Source organism: Pyrgilauda ruficollis, unplaced genomic scaffold (assembly GCF_017590135.1).
Source record: "Pyrgilauda ruficollis isolate IOZ18807 unplaced genomic scaffold, ASM1759013v1 scaffold58, whole genome shotgun sequence".
Lineage (NCBI taxonomy): Eukaryota > Metazoa > Chordata > Aves > Passeriformes > Passeridae > Pyrgilauda > Pyrgilauda ruficollis.
In genome coordinates, this window is record NW_024527488.1 from 832,556 (window position 1) to 850,441 (window position 17,886).

The 17,886-nt window shown below is 44.4% G+C and overlaps 1 protein-coding gene across 1 annotated transcript; it reads left to right on the forward strand.

Moving 5' to 3' along the window:
* The first annotated feature begins 10,477 nt into the window (after nt 1-10,477).
* Nucleotides 10,478-15,294, forward strand: EXOSC9 (exosome component 9). Its single transcript, XM_041482336.1, has 12 exons — nt 10,478-10,579; nt 10,752-10,846; nt 11,413-11,532; nt 11,619-11,721; nt 12,127-12,264; nt 12,381-12,463; nt 12,622-12,754; nt 13,214-13,302; nt 13,496-13,642; nt 13,965-14,155; nt 14,455-14,533; nt 15,052-15,294. The coding sequence occupies exons 1-12, from the start codon at nt 10,514-10,516 to the stop codon at nt 15,131-15,133; spliced, it is 1,326 nt and encodes a 441-aa protein (XP_041338270.1). The 5' UTR covers nt 10,478-10,513; the 3' UTR covers nt 15,134-15,294.
* Nucleotides 15,295-17,886: the final 2,592 nt, after the last annotated feature.

The following is a 17,886-nucleotide window of genomic DNA, read 5'->3' on the forward strand; positions in this document are numbered from 1 at the left end:
CACAGACACAGCCCTAGGCTATCCCAAGGAGTCAGCGACACAGTCATAACGTGAAGTTCTGAGAGTTTTTGGGAAGATTTTTTCATTTTCAGGACGGGAGTATCAAGGTTTCATGCCACGTGTGATGTTCCCTGGCATTCACGTCGTGTAGAAAGGACTGGTTTGAATATATCAATCACTCCAAAGGAAGAGAAAACGGAGGGAAAGTATACATCAGTGATCCTCTCTCCAAGCAGAGCAGTTAAACTTGTCTGCAGCAATCAATCAAGGCTCCAGCAAAACCTGTTCTACCAAAGACAGGCGATCTTTTGCGAAAGACCAGATTCCTCTGAAAACTTCATTACCATGCGTGAAGACAGAGAGTTGCCTCTTGACAGGCTCCTTAATGCGGCATAAATTTTAATAAGCCAGCACACACCACCTCCCAGGTGTTAAATAGGTGTGAGCGTGCCCTGGTGAGCCCAGCAGACTCGCAGTGAACTCAGCTTTTAAAGATATTAAATCTTGACAAAGCAGAAGAGCCATTTGCTAACACAGAGATTAAGTAAAGCCTTGTGCACAAAGGCCAGAATGAAAATTAATTTGTTCTTCTCTATCAACTGCTTTCTTCAGCAAGCAGGGACTTGTCTTTTAATCATTTTTGCAGAGTGCCATTTCTGTCAACACAGATCCAGAAAAAGTACAAAATTGAATTTAAAAACACCCCACCCATAAAGACAAATCATAAACTAAGCAGACTGAGGATGTACATTTTATCCCTGATTATTAAAAAAAATATCCAGGAAATGCAAAATACCATTTAATACCATTGCTATTGACAAGATCTGTTCTGAAGATGTTCATTTTTCTGGAATCAAAAATAGTATATGCATTTTCAGAGAGAATTCACCACATGCTGCTGAATTTCACTGAAAGTCACACTGAAAACATGTAACATTTGGATTTGTGAGGCTTTCCATAAATTTCCTCCAATAATTATCTAGATTTCTCACAGAATTGATTAATACTTCAATTTTTGTAATTACATGAAGCAATATATTCCCCATTCTCTAAAAATTGCAGTCATTACTATGTGGTAAAATATCAAATTAGAGTAGGACTAGTAGTAATAGTAATAATAATAAATTTATTCTGTAAGTCCAAATAAGATTATAAGATCTTATTCTGTATTGAAAGCTTTGTCAGCTCAGATGTGCCTATACACCTGAACAGAAAACCTGCTTTGGCTGAAGTCCCCCCAAGGCACCTCAAAACAGATCTTAAATGACTGTCAGAATTTTGACAGCCCTTCACAGAGGTGGATTTTCAAAGTGGAATTTGAGAGATGTAACAGCGTTTGAAGGGAAGCAACACAGTAGAGAGTTTCTCAGGAATGCCAAAAATTTAAAGATACTGAGCAAGCCTTGCACAGCTGTGGCTGTGAGTGGAGCTATGCCACTACCTGTCACTGTGAAAATACACCAGATTAATCATCAGAAAAAGAAACAGATTGCTGTGTTTCGTTTAGAGTATTTGTAAATACCCAAATTAGGACATTTCTGGCATCATTCTTCAGGCCTCACTGGGAACTATTCTGGTCCAATGAGCCTTCGTGTCTTTTAATCTACAGATGAGAAAAGAGGTGACAACATAGTGCCTCTTCATAAGAGCACATTCCCTCCAGTGACAATCTAATTTTTAAGGTGCAAACATCAAGCTTTTTGTGTGTTCCCTGGGAGATCATTTATTGAGTTAACACACCTTGTTGTCAAGTACTTTCTCCTGCCTTTAGTGTTAGTAGTCCCCATCTGTACTCTCTTATGCCCTGTTACAGATCATGTTAAATAAATTATCTTCTTCCTCAGAGTTTGTATATTTCAAATACTTGCAGATGATTTGGTTGCCCTGTAGCTGCCAGCTAACAAAAGCATACATATTTAACTGTTTTATTCTTTCCTTGTGGATTCCCCAAGGGCTTTTCACGGCTCTTATCTGACTTCCCTCTGGTATTGCCGGCAATGGCCCAGTAATGAGGCGTCCCAATATCTCAGTGCTGAGCAGAAGGGAAACCTTGCCCCCTCCCAGGACAGGATACCTGTGCCTGTGCACTTCAGCAACACGGCTCAGGAGTCATTTTCTACTAACGATTCCATCTTGCATTTCTCTCACCCTGAAGCTTGTTTACATCTTCCCTCGATGATTCATCTGGCTAATCTTTCGGAGCCTTTGGCTTACTTCTGCCTCTCATCATTGATTAAATAAGAGGGTGTACGCCTTCTGTTGAGAGGTTGGACACTGGGAATTTAGAAACTTTCCAAAAGATCTCTGGACAGTGGGACAGGCTCTTTGCACAAGGGGTAGCCTGCCCTCCTCCTGAGCAAAAAGATCAGTCAAAGTATTGGCAGCATCAATCTTTGGGAAAACAAATCACCTATAACACCAGCACTGAAGAGCTGTATAACCATCACCTTCCTGCCCTGTGACCACACCAGCAGAGAGGAAAGTGCTGCCTCCATAGCTGTGCCCTAAAACACACATCAAGAAATGGAAAATTGTTTGAATGGAGCAGATGTTTGATGCCACTTGGGTGTGTGATGCCAAACAACTCCCTTGCTTGTCCTTCCCAATTACACTGCAGATGACAGCACTGGAATATGGAGCTTACTTAAAAGGAGCACACATCTTGTGAATTTGAGGTATTTATTGCTGCGCTGCAGGTATTTGTGAAATGACAACACTTGAGATGCAGTACTAGTACCAAAACAAGACAAAGCAAAGAGATTATAATCCTCTGACCTGCAGATGTTTCACTGAGTAGCCCCCATAAACTTTTCTCCTGCACTATTGGTGTAAAATGCTTATATGTCAGAAAAATCATGTACTACTTTTCATTTTCCAAAGAAAGGTAACTGTACCCTGTCAGTCATGCTTGTAAAGAGTCATTACAAAAATCAGATTCTCTCTGCTCCATGCAATACCATAAGTATGAAGGGCTTCTGCAACACAAATTATAATAAGTACCTCAACCATTCCCAAGATTTTAAACACTTCACTTACCTGTGAAGTCACATTCTGAAGGTAATCTCTTGGTGCTCATGCAGAATATGGGTCGCAGTTTTATGGCTACTCATATTAATTGAGCAAAACCATTATTCACCTTCTTTCTAATCACTGATGTGAGGCCAAAACCATTCCCACCATTTTCACAGAGGAAGAACAAGAAAACCATAGAGATACGAGGCTGATGAGTCACTGGCAGGGAAACCTACACTGAATTGTTCTCTCAACATTTTCCCATGATTGAAAAATCCACCCAAGAGTGGAAAAGGGCAGGTGGGGCATTAGGCACCAGGAGGGGCTACAGACAGCAAATCCTCATGGCCCGAGGTGTGTGAGGCAGCACAGGACTAGTACCCCAAATAGAATGTCCTGTGTCTTGCAAAGCCCCTGCCAAGCAGGACTGCACATTGGGACAGTGTGTACAAGAGATGATGGATCTGCAATGATGCAAATAAAAGACCTGTCCTAAATCCCAGTGTGCAACAATTTAAAAAGCTTGAAATAAAAAGCCATAGTGAGCCAGCTGGAAGAAGGGCCAGAGCAATGCCAACACCCTCTGGAGGAGGGCCTCTCCAACTTGATTGTAACTACCCCTGCACCATTAGCAGACTCTTCCCCCATGCCAAGTCACCCAGCAGCGAGCAGAAGAGAGCACAGATCACTGCAGCAAGGGCTGGAGAGCTGGAATATCTATGTTCCTTCCAGCAGCGTCCTCGTGCTCGCAGCATGCTGCCTTGTAACAGAGCAATGCACAGCAGGAGTGAAGCAGGCAGATCGTGTACTGAGAGGCACTTGTTGAATTAGCAGCAACCTGCCCTGTAAAAATACACCCCACAGCAATGCTGGAGACCTGCTGCCTGCAGCCACACTGCCCCAAGAGCTGCCATCTAAATGTGGCTTAAAGAACCCCTAAAGAAGAACCCCTAAACCCCACACTTTTAAACAAGAACACCAGCTCTATAGCACTAAAATAATTTCTTTTTGCCAAGCTCACTGCACAGCTGATAGCACCTATTCTTAGCTTCTCCACAGGTCCTTCCTGTAGAGACAAACCGGTGTCTGTCCTTTGTTCATGGTGCAGAAACTCACCAGAGTGAGCACAGGTCAGAACTCATGTTCACCTAGGCTCACTCTCTGAAAGACACCCTGGCTCCAGAGAGCTATCAAAAAACCATGCTGTGAAAGGTCCACAGCTAAAGGTCTGCACAAATTTCCTAGAGGCCTCAAACATTAATTTCCTAAAGGCCCAGAGGCTGAGTTGCTTCATTGTCGGTGCCACCCCTGATGACCTGCACAGGACGGGGGCTGTCAGCCAGAGGTGGCTGCCCAGCCACACTACATCGACACCAGCCCCAGGCATTACCTGGGGAGCAGCAGCTGCCGTGCTGGGGCCAAAGTGGTCCCTGGGGGACATCAGAGATGGGGTAGGGTCAGCCATGGGCTGTTGTCAGGTCTGCTCCTACTCTACAGGGAGTGAAGCTTACTTGGCATTTTAGCTATATGATGCAATAGGTCCTGTGGAGTAAAAGGAGGAAAACTGAATTAGATGTGGTTGAAGTTGGGGCAGGGGAGAGGGGGAAGTTCTTTTGAAAGGTGAGTGTCTTCCGCACTGGAAAACGCTACATTTAAAAATTCTGTAATCGGGTAAAATTCGGATCTCTGTATGCCAAAGGAAAGCCATCATAACCTCCTCCGCAAAGAGAGCCGGAGGGGAGTTTTATAATACTTTCTTACAGAGTAAAAGCTGCAGGGTGGGCGCACCTTCAGATTTCCCCTGAATTTTACAAGGCAAACGTAGCTACTCTAGAGAGAGCGGGGGACCGGAGGGCGGTCGAGGACAGGGGATGCTGCATCGGCGGAGCAGGACCCAGCCCGCGCCTTCCCGGGGGACGCGGAGAGGCGGAGGCGGCCCCGGGGGCGGCCCCCAACCCTCCCTGCGTGTCGCGGACTCACCTGGGGGCGGCCCGAGGCGGCGGCGGCGGGCGGCTCCCAGCTCCCGGCTTCGGGCACTCAGCCCAGGGCTGCCGGGGTGGCGGGAGGCGGCGCGGGGCTGCTCCCGCCGAGCCCCGCAGCTGCCGGAGGAGCAGGCACAGCAGGAGCAGCAGCAGCAGCAGCAGCAGCAAGAACAGCGCCAGGTAGAGGAGCAGGTTGAGCTCCCACTCCATGCCGCCCGCGGCGCGGCTCGGCTCCCCGCGGACCGCTCGGTGCCGGTGCCGGTGCCGGCGGCGGCCGAGCCTCCTCCCCTGCGGCAGGAGAGGGGCACCGGGCGGAGGGGCCGCGGAGCCCGTCCTGCCTTCCACCCGCGCCTCTGCGGCACCTCCCGCCGGGACAGCCCCGGCGGCAGGAGGGCACCGGGGCAGGGCCGGTGGGTGCAGGGGGCACCGCGCCGGGGCTCCGAGCTGGTGCGTGTTGTCCCCGCTCCTTGGGCACAGGTCCCTTGTCACAGAAACAATGCTCCGAGACCAGCTGTCACCAGCAGGAGAAGCTCCTGGGGTGGCTCACTTCGAGTCGGAGCCTCCCATGCAGACTGAAATGCCCACTTGTGCAGCCATCCTCTCTGCCTCCCCAGCCCGTGTCACCGTACAGCGGCACAGGCCAAACAGCTCCGAACTCCAGCGGCACCAGAAAATGTCTCTCTCCTTGAAGACATTTGAAAACCCTGCCCGTGGCCCCAAGCAAAACCACTCGTCAGGAATTGCCATGGCAGTGGGAAAGTTATTCCGAGTTTTGGCCACTTGACTCAGATTTTGGTGAATGACACGATTGTGATGGACCCACCATGAGTTCTGCTTTTCATGGTACCATCTCTCTGCTTGCCTGCATGATTTGTCTTGGCTCAAGTCATATTCCCAAAGCCTTCATGGATTTACAAGCAAGGGAAGTTAAATTTCACAGGGGAAACATTAGCATGGCTGCATGTACGGCAAATTTTGTGAGGTCCTGAGAAAGTGTATTGTTTTCAGAAGAAATATGTGTCAAAAAAAGGCTCATAAATTCTACTTCATCAAGTCTCCCAAATTCTTAACATAAGTATAGCATCACCCCAAGTCTGAGCTTAGGAGACAAATATGTATTGAGTTATGATTTTACACCAAACCTATCCTTGTTGGCCCTCTGAATAATACTTCACAATAAAGCTCAATATAAAAATATGAGGCAATTTGGGAAAATGATCACTTACCTTTTCTTGAAGTAACAAAACATCATTCTGACAACTTTATCCATACTGTAGAAAACACTACCTGGTGGAAAAAGACAAGGCCAGCATCCATCATTCTCTAGTGCTCATCCTGGCTCTGCAGTCTCTGACACAATAATTGGACACTTTCCTATTTTGCTTGTATTACTACGAGGAATTCAACTACTCACAACAGTTTTCTTGTAAGCATTTCTGGGCAGGGAATGAAGAATTGGGACCTTTGGAAAATATGGAGAGATTAACACTTACATGTGGCACACAGAGAATATTTCATGTGAGACAGTCTGCTCTTGTGCATGAGACCCTGTTCTACACAACAGGGGGCATTTCTCAACCATACTTCTATCTTTTAACAACACCTGCATTCTAAGATACAACTGTAAAAGTGAAATTTCATTTAAAATCAGCCAAATCAACAAAAAGATGCATCCCCTGTTTTATAAGGAGCATTTTAGTATCAAGATTTAAGAGAGGTTGTCCATGCAGAACAACAAAAATACTTGATTGAGAAAGATTATGTCTTCCAGCATTTCAAGGCAGTCAAGATTAATTTCTGGTCTGTAACAGATACTTGGAAGCTGAATAAGCAGGAGAAATAATTGAAAAAAAAAAAGCCATTTTGATTTAATGGTTTAACTTGATTATCTGATTATCCCCCAATGTTATTAAACGTGCTATCATCTCTTAGGGATTAGATGTGACTCATGAGCTTGTCAGTACTCTGGATTTCCTCTGTATTGTAGGACTATCAATATGTGGCATCAGCAAACATTTTATGACACCTTTCCAATACAAAAGAAAAAACCAGTTTCCAAATAGACAATCACTTAATTTTCACACTCCTGAGCTCTTGCATCAAGCTAGTATTTATCCAATCTTGACAATCTGTCAAGTAATATTTAAGATTAGGATATGAGAAAGTGCTTTTTTCAGGCAACAATTTTGGTTAATTTTTGCCTATTCCCCATGAAACAAAATTACAGTTTCTACTTTAACTTGGACATCTGTTGCTTCTCTAAAAGAATTTGAAGATGCTTCTAAAAGGTTTGAAAATCTTAAGCCACATTAACATCTGAACTCAGACATTGGTTTTGTATATCCAGAGCCTTCAACTCAAACTGTAACAATTCTGGGTTAGCATGACACTTAACTGGTTTCACTTGAATCCATAGAAATAATGGAAACAGTTTGCCTGGAGACAGGGAAATTGCAGGGTGTGAAGACAAATAAAGGAGAGTGTATAACTTATTTTCCTCTGACTTTGTTGCTTGCCTGGCATCCAGCCTTGGAAACACTTCCCACTTTCCCCACGGGATTGCTGAGGGCTGGGAACCAGTGTTCAATGCAGCACTGTCTACAGGATCAGAATTTTTAGCATGACCCTTTGGAGCAAAAAAATTCTTTCACGGGAGCAGTAAGCCCCAAGAGGTGATGTGAAGGCTAAAGTACAGGTGGAAACAGCAAGAATATTTTGGGGTTTACTCTGAAATCTAGCCTATGGAAGATAATTAAGCAAGCATCCAGCAAGCAGATGAAGATGTTATTACCAACTTGCCTTAAGCTGGTGTTTGGATGATTTTCTGGCAGTTCTGGATCCATTTTTTTTTGTTTGTTTGTTTATTTTTGTGGGTTTTTTGTTTGTTTGTTTGTTTGGGGTTTTTTGTTTGTTTTGGTTTTGTTTGGTCGGTTTGGTTTTTTTAAAATAAAAATTATTTGAGCATATATACCAGGCAGCTCCTTTCCTATATTTTAGCCTTGGAAGCTGTGGCATATTCCTTCTAATATGTAAGGGACAAAGGTGCTTATCTGTGCTTCAGATGAATTGCTTGTTTGAGTGCTTCCTTGGATCCTGGCCAGAATATCCTGTTCCTCATCTCAGCAGGAGGTACTGCTCGTGCCTCACTTCTGCCAGCGGCACTGCTTGCAAGGATTGCCCATCCTCCCAGCCCCCCTGGAACTGTTCATCATAAAAACAAATTATAAATTACATTCTTACATCGAGGCAGAGCCTTTCTTCCCCAATAACCTTATCAGCTGGAATACTGCATACATCATGTCATGCATGGATGTGTAAATGAGCAGGACTTGCAGCCAAGCAGCAAAGGCACATTGCAGTTAAAGGTGCCATGGAAAGAGAAGGTCAATTCCATATTTATTTTGATTAGGCCATAAAAACTGCTGGCAGCTTGCTGTCAAGATGCAGAGATTCTGATGCAGTTTGGTTTTCTTCTCCAGTCCTCAAATGCGATTTTCCCTCCAGGCTTGGTTCAGTAAGATAATCCAATTCAAGCATTTCAGCCCACAGAGCATGCAGCTCAAAGGCAGAATACTTCCATGTGGGCACGGTAGATAATAAGAATCTTCTTTCTAAAAATTCCTGCTTAAGCCTAAGTACCTGTGATTTATTTGCTCATTTATTCACTCTGCAGGGTGCGACACTCACTCCTTCTGAACACCCAGAGTATTTCCATTATTTCATTACCATTGTAGCCCTGCCCTTCACTGTTCAGAAACACAGAAATTACTCAGCTTCTATTTCATTAACCATTTATACTGACCTTATTTTCTGTGTACCCTCCTCCTGCAGATTTCCAGTGCTGTGGTTTTATGCCTCCTTAATTTGTCCATTAAATTCTTCACCCTTCCTAGCACATGTGCAAGCACCAAAGCTGCACAGTAGCCTTTGTGTGAAGAAGACAGCATGGATCAAAGGGGACACTGCTGATTTCCAGCCCCAATACATGACTTATTTACCCTGGAATTACATCCAGCTCCCCCTGAAGTTCATCATCACCACCACCTTCTCTGTTTTGAAAAGGGTGTTTTGCCACCAGCCTGATGGATCGAGGCACCTAACAGTTCACCGAGAGAGCAGGAACAGGAATTTTTCCCACTCCACTTCAAGCAGAAATCTCAACGTATGCTGAAATCAACATCTTTTTGTAATTGATGAAGAGTAACGTACTTTGGACAACTCCCACAAACAATAAAAACCCTTCCAAATTTGCTATTAATAAACTTGAAGAGTAACAGAATTTAACCCCAAGCCTTCACTAATTAATATTGTCACCAAATTCACACAACAAAAAAGTAAAATCAGACAGAATTTCCACATAAAGATTGCCAGTAAAACTCCAAGGGCTATTTGCTTATATTTGTCCTTGGAGAAGGAGTGTCTTTCTACAATGTCATCGATATTGTCTTATACCTAAATTTGTGACAATATTTATCCTAAACTGAAAGTATAAAACCAGCATGGGAAAAATCAGGCAGCACTTGTCCTCAGCAGCACAAACTTGTGAGTTTCAGAAACTGGACTTATATTTTGTACTAGAACTGTAGTGTGTTAAGAAGGTTTGAAAAGACAGCGTAACTGAGATATTTCAACACTTTTGTGTGGAAAACACCAGCGTCCGGGGTTTAATGTTGGTGGGAAGATAATAGATTTTCTCGTTTTAGCTCAAGATAGGCATAAAAGCCACTTGTAAAGGACTTCTTACTTACGGGCAACATTTCAGAACAGCAGGGAGGGATGTTCTCCTGCGAGCCCTTGCCAGAAGGGTTGTCTTGGATATCAGGATATCAGGTTGTCCTGGATGTCTTGGCTGCATTTTTGCCCGCAGCACTGACGGCCGTGTTCCCGACACCGTCCCGGCTGTTTCCTGAGGGCTGCAGGGCATCCGCACCTTGCGGGCTGGGCACCACAATAGTGTTAACCACCCGAAATGTCTGGCATGCATGTTTTGTGGGGCTTTTTTGCAATTCCAGACGGCTTTCCCGCACCCTGGCATCAGCTCACGCTGCCTCTGTCCCTCATGTGCCGCCTCACGGCTGAGGTGAGTCACACCCTGCGCTGGTGCGGCTTCTCCTCGGGTGCTGCGTGCAGTTTTGGGCACCAAGTCTGGAAAAGACATGGAAACTGACAAGATATGGAAAAGACATGGAGCTGTTGGAAAACACGAGGATGCTGAAGGGCCTGCAGGGGACGCCGTGCGAGGGGCGGCCGAGGGCACTTGGTGTGTCCAGCAGGCAGAGACTGAGGGGAGACCTCAGCATCCTCGGGACGGGGAGCGGGGGTGCAGATGCCTATCTCTGCACTCTGGTGACCACGCACAGGACTCGAGGAAACAGCACGAAGCTGAGTCGGGGCATGTCTAGCTTGGAGAGCAGGAAAAGTTTTCCCAAGCAGAGCGTGTTCGCAGGGCCGTGCCCGCCCTGAGGAGACGCGTGGGACACCCCGTCCCCCGCGCGCGCTGTCCCCCTGACGGCGCGGCCATGAAGGCGACGCCGCTCTCCAACTGCGAGCGGCGCTTCCTCCTGCGCGCCATCCAGGAGAAGAAGGTGCGGCGCCAGCATCCCCCTCCCTGCCCCTTTCCCCATCCTTTCCCCCGTCCCCTTCCCCACCGCCCGGGGGAGCGCGGCTGTCCCCGGGATCCGCCTCCCCCGCCGTGCCGTCGCATGCCGGGCATGGCGCCCTGTCCCTCTCCATGTGTGTGTCCGTGTGTTCCCGCAGCGCCTGGACGGGAGGCAATGCTACGACTACCGGAACATCCGCGTCTCCTTCGGCGCCGACCGCGGCTGCTGCATGGTGGAGCTGGGCAGGACCAGGTGGGCGCGGGGTAGATAGAGCCTGCGGTCCCCACGCCTGCAGAGATCTCCGAAAAACACATTTTAACCTTTCAAGCCTTAAAGTCGTGGTATTTCAAGGGTAGGAGCAAAGAGGGAGAAGATGGAAAGGAAGGAAGTGGGAAAAGAATGGTGTTTGTGTGATGGCTGTAGCTACAAATAATTTATAAAATGCAAAGTTGTTCCCGAGTTTTCATCCCTTTATTCAGTGATCTCGCATTTTGCATTCTTCCCCAAACCAAACGACCCTTTTTTGCCTGTGTAAAAATGAAATATATGCATTTACATAAATATTTCATTACAGTTTCTTATGTGTTCCAGTCAATTTTTAGTCTTAAAAGACAGGAGTATGTTCTAGTTCTTAACATTTGGCTCTTTCAGTTGTTGACCAAAGTTTAAATACGTATGACAGGCGTTGAACATGAAACTGTCAGGAGTGAGAATTACAAACTAAAACCTTAACCACACGCTTTTTTCCCAAGTATGTGTTTTGTTTCTAGATTTTCCCTGGTACGTTCTGTGACTTGGTGCTTTATTTGCCCTGGCAGGGTTCTTGCACAGGTCTCGTGTGAACTCGTTCCCCCTAAGCCCAGTCGGCCCACGGAAGGTGTGCTCTTCTTTAATCTGGAACTCTCACCCATGGCTGCACCTGGGCTGGAGCCTGGCAGGTAATGAACGTCTTAAAAGGACTAAATAGCGATGGCATAAAAGCCACTGTAATAATATTCAGTTTGGGTTAACTTTGTTCCAACAGACAATCCGAGTTACTGGTGTCACTGAACAGACTACTGGAGCGATGCCTCAGGGATTCCAAATGCATTGAGACCGAATCTCTCTGTGTTGTTGCTGGTGAAAAGGTAGGAAAATTTCTTTTCTGGTGGGTTTAAACTAAAAGATAAGTGTAGTCCAATTTTAAGTTGGTCTCTGTTTTGTGTTGGATAGTAGAAGTACTGATTTTAGGTGAATGTAAAGATCCGCTCACCTGATTTTAGAGGTATTTTTAACTTGCATATCTACATAGGCTTTCTGAAGTAGCTGGGACCCTACAGAATGATGTTTAAATTGTGCTGAAGTGCTACATAGTTTGTCATAATTAAATCTGGGTATCTTCAAATATACCAAGATCTCTCATCTTCTTAATCAAAGACCTAAGGAAAATATACTGGCTCTTTTTCTGGTTCAAAAAAAAATGAACTAGTTTTAAAAAAAAAAATCAACTTCTGTAGAATCAAGCAGTTTTGTATTTTTTGTGTCTTTGTCAGGTTTGGCAAATTCGGCTGGACATGCACCTGTTAAACCATGATGGCAACATCACTGATGCTGCCAGCATAGCAGGGATTGTAGCTCTGTGTCATTTCCGCAGGCCAGATGTGTCTGTGCAAGGAGAGGAAGTAACTGTGGTAAGTTGTTTTTGTTTTTTGTTGTTGTTTTTTTTTAATTTCCTGAAATTTCTTTGTCATTTAAAAATCAAACGAGTTTCATAAATAACTGTATTCTGGGCCAATTCCTTTCAAAGTACACTCCTGAGGAGCGTGATCCTGTCCCCTTGAGTATCCACCACATGCCCATTTGTGTCAGTTTTGCCTTCTTCCATCAAGGGTAAGATTTTGAGGTTTTGTGTACCTATATAAGGGGTATAAACCTTGTATACCCATAGTTATTAATGTGCAAACCAACTCCTTTGTTTAATTGTGTTTAAGGGTAGTAAGATGCCACGAATTCCTACTGTTGCCTCATATTTCAAACCTTGATTCTAGGACCTATTTATTGGTGGATCCAACTGAACGTGAGGAGCGGGTGATGGATGGGCTCCTCGTGATTGCCATGAATAAACACCATGAAATTTGTACCATCCAGTCCAGTGGAGTGGTCATGCTGCTGCAGGATCAGGTGAACCTTTGCTCTGACCAGTCCTTCCGTGGTGTATAGACTGCTTCCTGTGCTGCAGTCTTGATGTGGAAATATCCATGACATTTGGAAGCTGAGGAATCAACCGTCTGATTTTATTGGAAAATATGTTTGGTTTTTTTTTTTTTTTTAGTGGAAGAGCATAGTACTGGGTACCATGCTGCAGAAGGGATGTAGAAAATGTATAGTTTTTGGTCAGATATGCATCTTGTTATTTTCCCTGTGATTTGGCTGAAAAGGCCTGCAAATTATTCCAGTTGCACTCTGGAGGCTGTTAATTTTTTGCATGTCTCAGTGAATCCAGTCCTCATGCTAAGGTGCCATATTATGTTTGTAATTCCTGTGATTTAAATGTTTGTGATACTTATGATGCTCTATAGTTTCAGTTAAAAGCTTCTTGATTTTTGGTTGTAAGCTGCTTTTTGTATGTGTAACAAACAGATTCTGAGGTGCAGTAAAATAACAGCTGTTAAGGTCGCAGAAATAACAGAACTGATTCAGAAAGCCTTGGAAAATGACCAAAAAGCCAGGTGAGTGTTTTGGGAAGGGACAGAAATGGGGGTTTTTAGGAAATGTAGCAAAAAACTAATGTCACATTGTGGTTTCAGCAGCAAATTGTCTTCACTTGTATCTGCTTTAAATAGCAAGCATTTGTATATTAGAACTTGAAAAGAGAACCAGTTTTGGGTTATCCTGAAATAATGTCTGTCACTGAATGAGCAGGAAAGAAGGCGGGAAGTTCGGCTTCGCAGAATCCATCCCCAACCAAAGGATCACTGCCTTCAAAATGGAGAGTGCTGCTGTGGACACCAGCGACGTGGAAGAACAGGCTGGAGAAATCATTGCTAAAGCTGACCCTCCCTCAGAAGTGTATCTTTTCCAGAGTATTACTCAGGGGAAAACCAGGCTAAACACACATCTAAGATTTCTCATAGCTTAGGTAGCCATATAACCTCGAGAGGAAATATCATCATCCTCATCATCATCCTGGTCTTGGTTCAGTCTACTTTTAATTCCTTGCCTAAAGGGCAAAGTTGAGGCCAGAACTGTGATTACTACAGTGACTGGAGAAGTGGCACTCTGAACTCCCCTTTAGGGCTGTTCTCCCCAGCTTATAAACCACCTGGTTTGCTCTCAGAATACAGAGAAATTTACCAGCAAGAAATACCAAGGTTTTTCTTAACTCCTGCAGTTTTGCCAGTCCAGTATTGCACACTCCTGGGACAGCCCAAATTGGGGAAGGAATAGAGAGCTCCTGGGGAGACCTTGAAGAATCTGAGAAGGAAGAAGCAGCAGAAGAGGAAGGTGAAAGTGAGGCGGCTGCTTTTGAATGTGAGAAAGTGGAGACTGAGGATATAAGTACACCGAGGGAAACTAAGAGTAGTAAGTATTTGTTTTTCTTAATATCAGATCTTATTATATCACTTTATTAACAGTTCATAATTAAAATGTGAAAGGTCTGCAGGCAGAAAGAACCATAGTAGCCACTTCACACATTTGCTAATTCTACTTGACCCAGTCAGTTCTTTCAAAACTTGATTTCTGTAGTAGAGGGAGGGCTCTAAATGAATCAGTAGCCCCTCTGGATGTTTCTTTAGAAATGCTGTGGTTATTATTTACAGGGGTTGTTTGTACAAAACTGACCAGCAGTTTGGGGTTGGTGGGGTTTGTGTGTTTTTTAGAGGAGCCCATTGTACTGTCTGACAGTGAGGAGGAAGAAGTTGTCATTCTGGAACCACAGGAACTACCAAGGAAAACAAGGTAACCAGCAAGTGGAATTAGGAGGGGAAAAGAGTTTGTAAGGAGTATTACCAGGAAGGACAGAATTTTGGCAAGGCCAAGAAAGATTTCAATGGATCAAAGGGAATACGGATATAGCTGAGAGCAAGGAAGTTTAAATCTCGGCTAAATCTCTAGTCTTCTGTCCTGGAAGGCCAGAGCCTGGCTGGCCTGCAGCTGTCTGAGATGGTTTTGGCCATTTGACTCATTTTAGTCCTTCCAGAGGGAGTGAGAGCATACAAGTGGATCTCAGTCAGAGGCTCCTTAGAGGTGCTGCAGACATTATCTGGGGCATACTAGAGCTGATGTTGAGTTTTACCTCCAAGAAGTGAGATTTGCTGCTGTATCCATGGAAACCCTTGTTGTTAGTGTACTTCCAAAAGATTAACATACACCTTGGCCCCAGGCGTGGTGGGTAGTTGCCAAGTTATGGATAATCAGCCTGTGTTATTTTGAAAAGCTATTCAGTATGTTTCTCTGATACAACTGTTTGCTGACAGAACACAGACCAGCTCCAAACAAGAAAATCCAAGTAAGAAAGCATTTAACAAAAAGAGAAGAAAGAAGAGAACTTCTCATTAAAGCCATCAGCCCTCCTGAAGGAATGCTGTATAATATGGATTTTGGTGTATTATTACTGAGCTTATTTTTGTAGATAATTTTATTTACTTGGTTCTGCTTTTACTTATATGTTAAACAATTGTACACAGATTTAAATAAAAAAATGGTGCCCGTAACTGAAATCCTAGGTTTGGCATCTAGGTGCTGCAAAAACGCACCTAGTTCAGCTTTCTTCACAGGGGAAAAATCAATGTGCTGTGATTAAAACCTCCTTGCCCATTACTCCACATCTTACCTTGCACTCAAACCACTTGGAAAACACTATGAAAATCATCAGAAATGCATGGACTTAACAAACTAGCACAGAACTTCAGCAGTGGAGTTTCGTTAAAAGTTTAATTAAATATTACATGCAACAGACAGGAATGTTTCTTGAACTATAGGCCAAGAGTTATGCTCTGAATTTAGGATCAGGCAAAACAAAGAGACAAGGAGGATTGCAAAATACCTGATCTGGGCACTTTGTTTGCAAACAAGTGACCCTGGAAACACACACATATTTACAAAGTGAAGCAGGGCTATTTTACAGGTGACCTCAGTGTTACATGAGCTGTGAACAGGAGAGAAGTTACTGTTGCAGATTTCACATTCCCATTCCCCAAATCAGGTTAAAATCTTAATGTAAAAAAAAAAAAAACAAAAACAAAACAAACCCAAACCATATGTATATAACATTGCTCCCAGCCAGGCAAATCTTGAATCAAGTTGTGCTCTTTCAGGAAGGGACCAACACACAAAACCTCTTTTCTCCAGGGGCTAAACCAGTGCATTTTCTTAGTGTCAGTTCTTCCAACCCAAAGTCACTGTCCCGAGTACAAAAATGGGTGAAGATGCAGTTCCTTCTTAGTCGTGTAGTACCACAAGACTGTAAACTTCAGAAAAAAGAACAGTATTTATTGCACTGCTGTTTCTCCCTTCTTCACACATAACATCCCTGTATTCCTTAGAGCCTTTAGTTGGAAAGAAGTTAACCTGGATAGGCTTAACAGTAGTACAGTACAATCCGGGATATTTTGTTCAAGGCTTCGAAGCAAAAGCTGGAATTGTCCCATATTAACTTTGGAAAATGAGAAGGTGGAAAAAGATAGCATTTAATAGCAGAGGCAAGAGCTACCCTGAGGAAGGAGGAACATTGTGGGCAGAGATGCCAGCTCCTGACAAGATTTTTTTGTTAGGCTGCAGAAGAAGTTGTGTTGATAATGGTGAAAATAAAGCTCAGGGAGCATGGAAGAATTTTTCTGTGGTATGGGAACAGTAAGGGAACAAATTTCATTGAAACTTGAGCACAGCTCTTTGATTAAGCACTAAATTAATACTAAAACCCACTGAAGTCTCTTCACCTACTGCTACTTACTCTTTTTCTGGAGAAAATACTTCATAAGCTTCCTTTAAATTACCCCTCCAAAGTTGGTATTTCTCAGTGGTCTTGGAATACACCACAGAAAGGAAGGGGAAGGTAGAACCCAGTTTCCCAGGAAGAGCACTGTTGCCTGTAACCTTCAAGTAATTGCTACCAGTCAGCGTTGCCAGTTGCACTTCCAAGGTCACAAACAGTGAAAAACACTCCTCCCTATGCAAACTCCCTCTCCTGCAAGGTTAAAGTGTTTCTAACCCCAAGCACCAGACATGACACCCTGCACAGGCTGTCCCAAGTTCGTTTTAGCATTTCCATAGCAGCCCACTGAAATTCATCTAAACAAAGGCTGTTGGCTAATGAAATGCAGTTCTTCATAAGTCCAAGTGCATCCTAAGAAGATCAGATTGGCCAAATTCCTGCTGCTTATTTCGACCAGAATTTTGATCACCATTTGACTCCATTGGTTTTGTAGTTGAGGTTGTTCAGGGAAGGCTCAGGCAGGAGCACAAGGGTGGGAGCAGAGTAGTAACTTTGTAGTTGCTGAGGTGACACATAGATTGTTCTAATTAACTGCTGCTGCTCAGCCTGACAGAGATGACGATTATTTCAAATAGCCCACACCCTAACAGCTGTTGGACATCTGTGAGGAGGAGTTTATAGTGCTGGGTGCCCAGATAACCAGAGACAGCGCCAACTCAGCTTCAAGTCTAAGAGGCACAGGTTTCACAGGGCAGCCCTTGCCTGAAGGCTTTAGAAATGAATGCCAATTTAAGATGACAGCACTCCTCCTCAGTGATTTTAAGCTATTGGCAAGACCACTAACATCAGATACAAAAACTGTTTATTAGCCAACCTGGAAATGGCTCAATTCAGCCCACTTCCGTGCACTCACTGCTTTACATGCCAACAGCAGTGGTACAGGGCAGCATCACTCCATTTACACAGGCTGAAGGTAAACATCCACTTGATCTAATGCTGATTGAATGCCAGTTTGCTTATGTAACAGTTCCAGAACTAAGGAAAAAATGGCACATTTTTGTTGTGTGCCAGAGAGGAGCTCCTCCCAAGCATGAGGGGCATAGGGAATTCCTGCTGCTCTGCACGCAGCCCATCCATGTCAGAAGACATTCCCTGCTCTTGAGGCCACAGAGCAGCAGTTCACCCACTGCAGTTTAACCCCTCCAGCACCCCCAAAGAGGTAAATGGCAAGCAGACTGAGGACTAATTTTCTCAGTAGGCATCAATGGACTTTTGGGACAGCCAGCACATCACTGGAAACTCCACGGGTTTAGATTAGTATCAGTTTTACACTTGGACCAGAAAATACTGACAGCAAGACCATTTTCTGCGTAGCGGA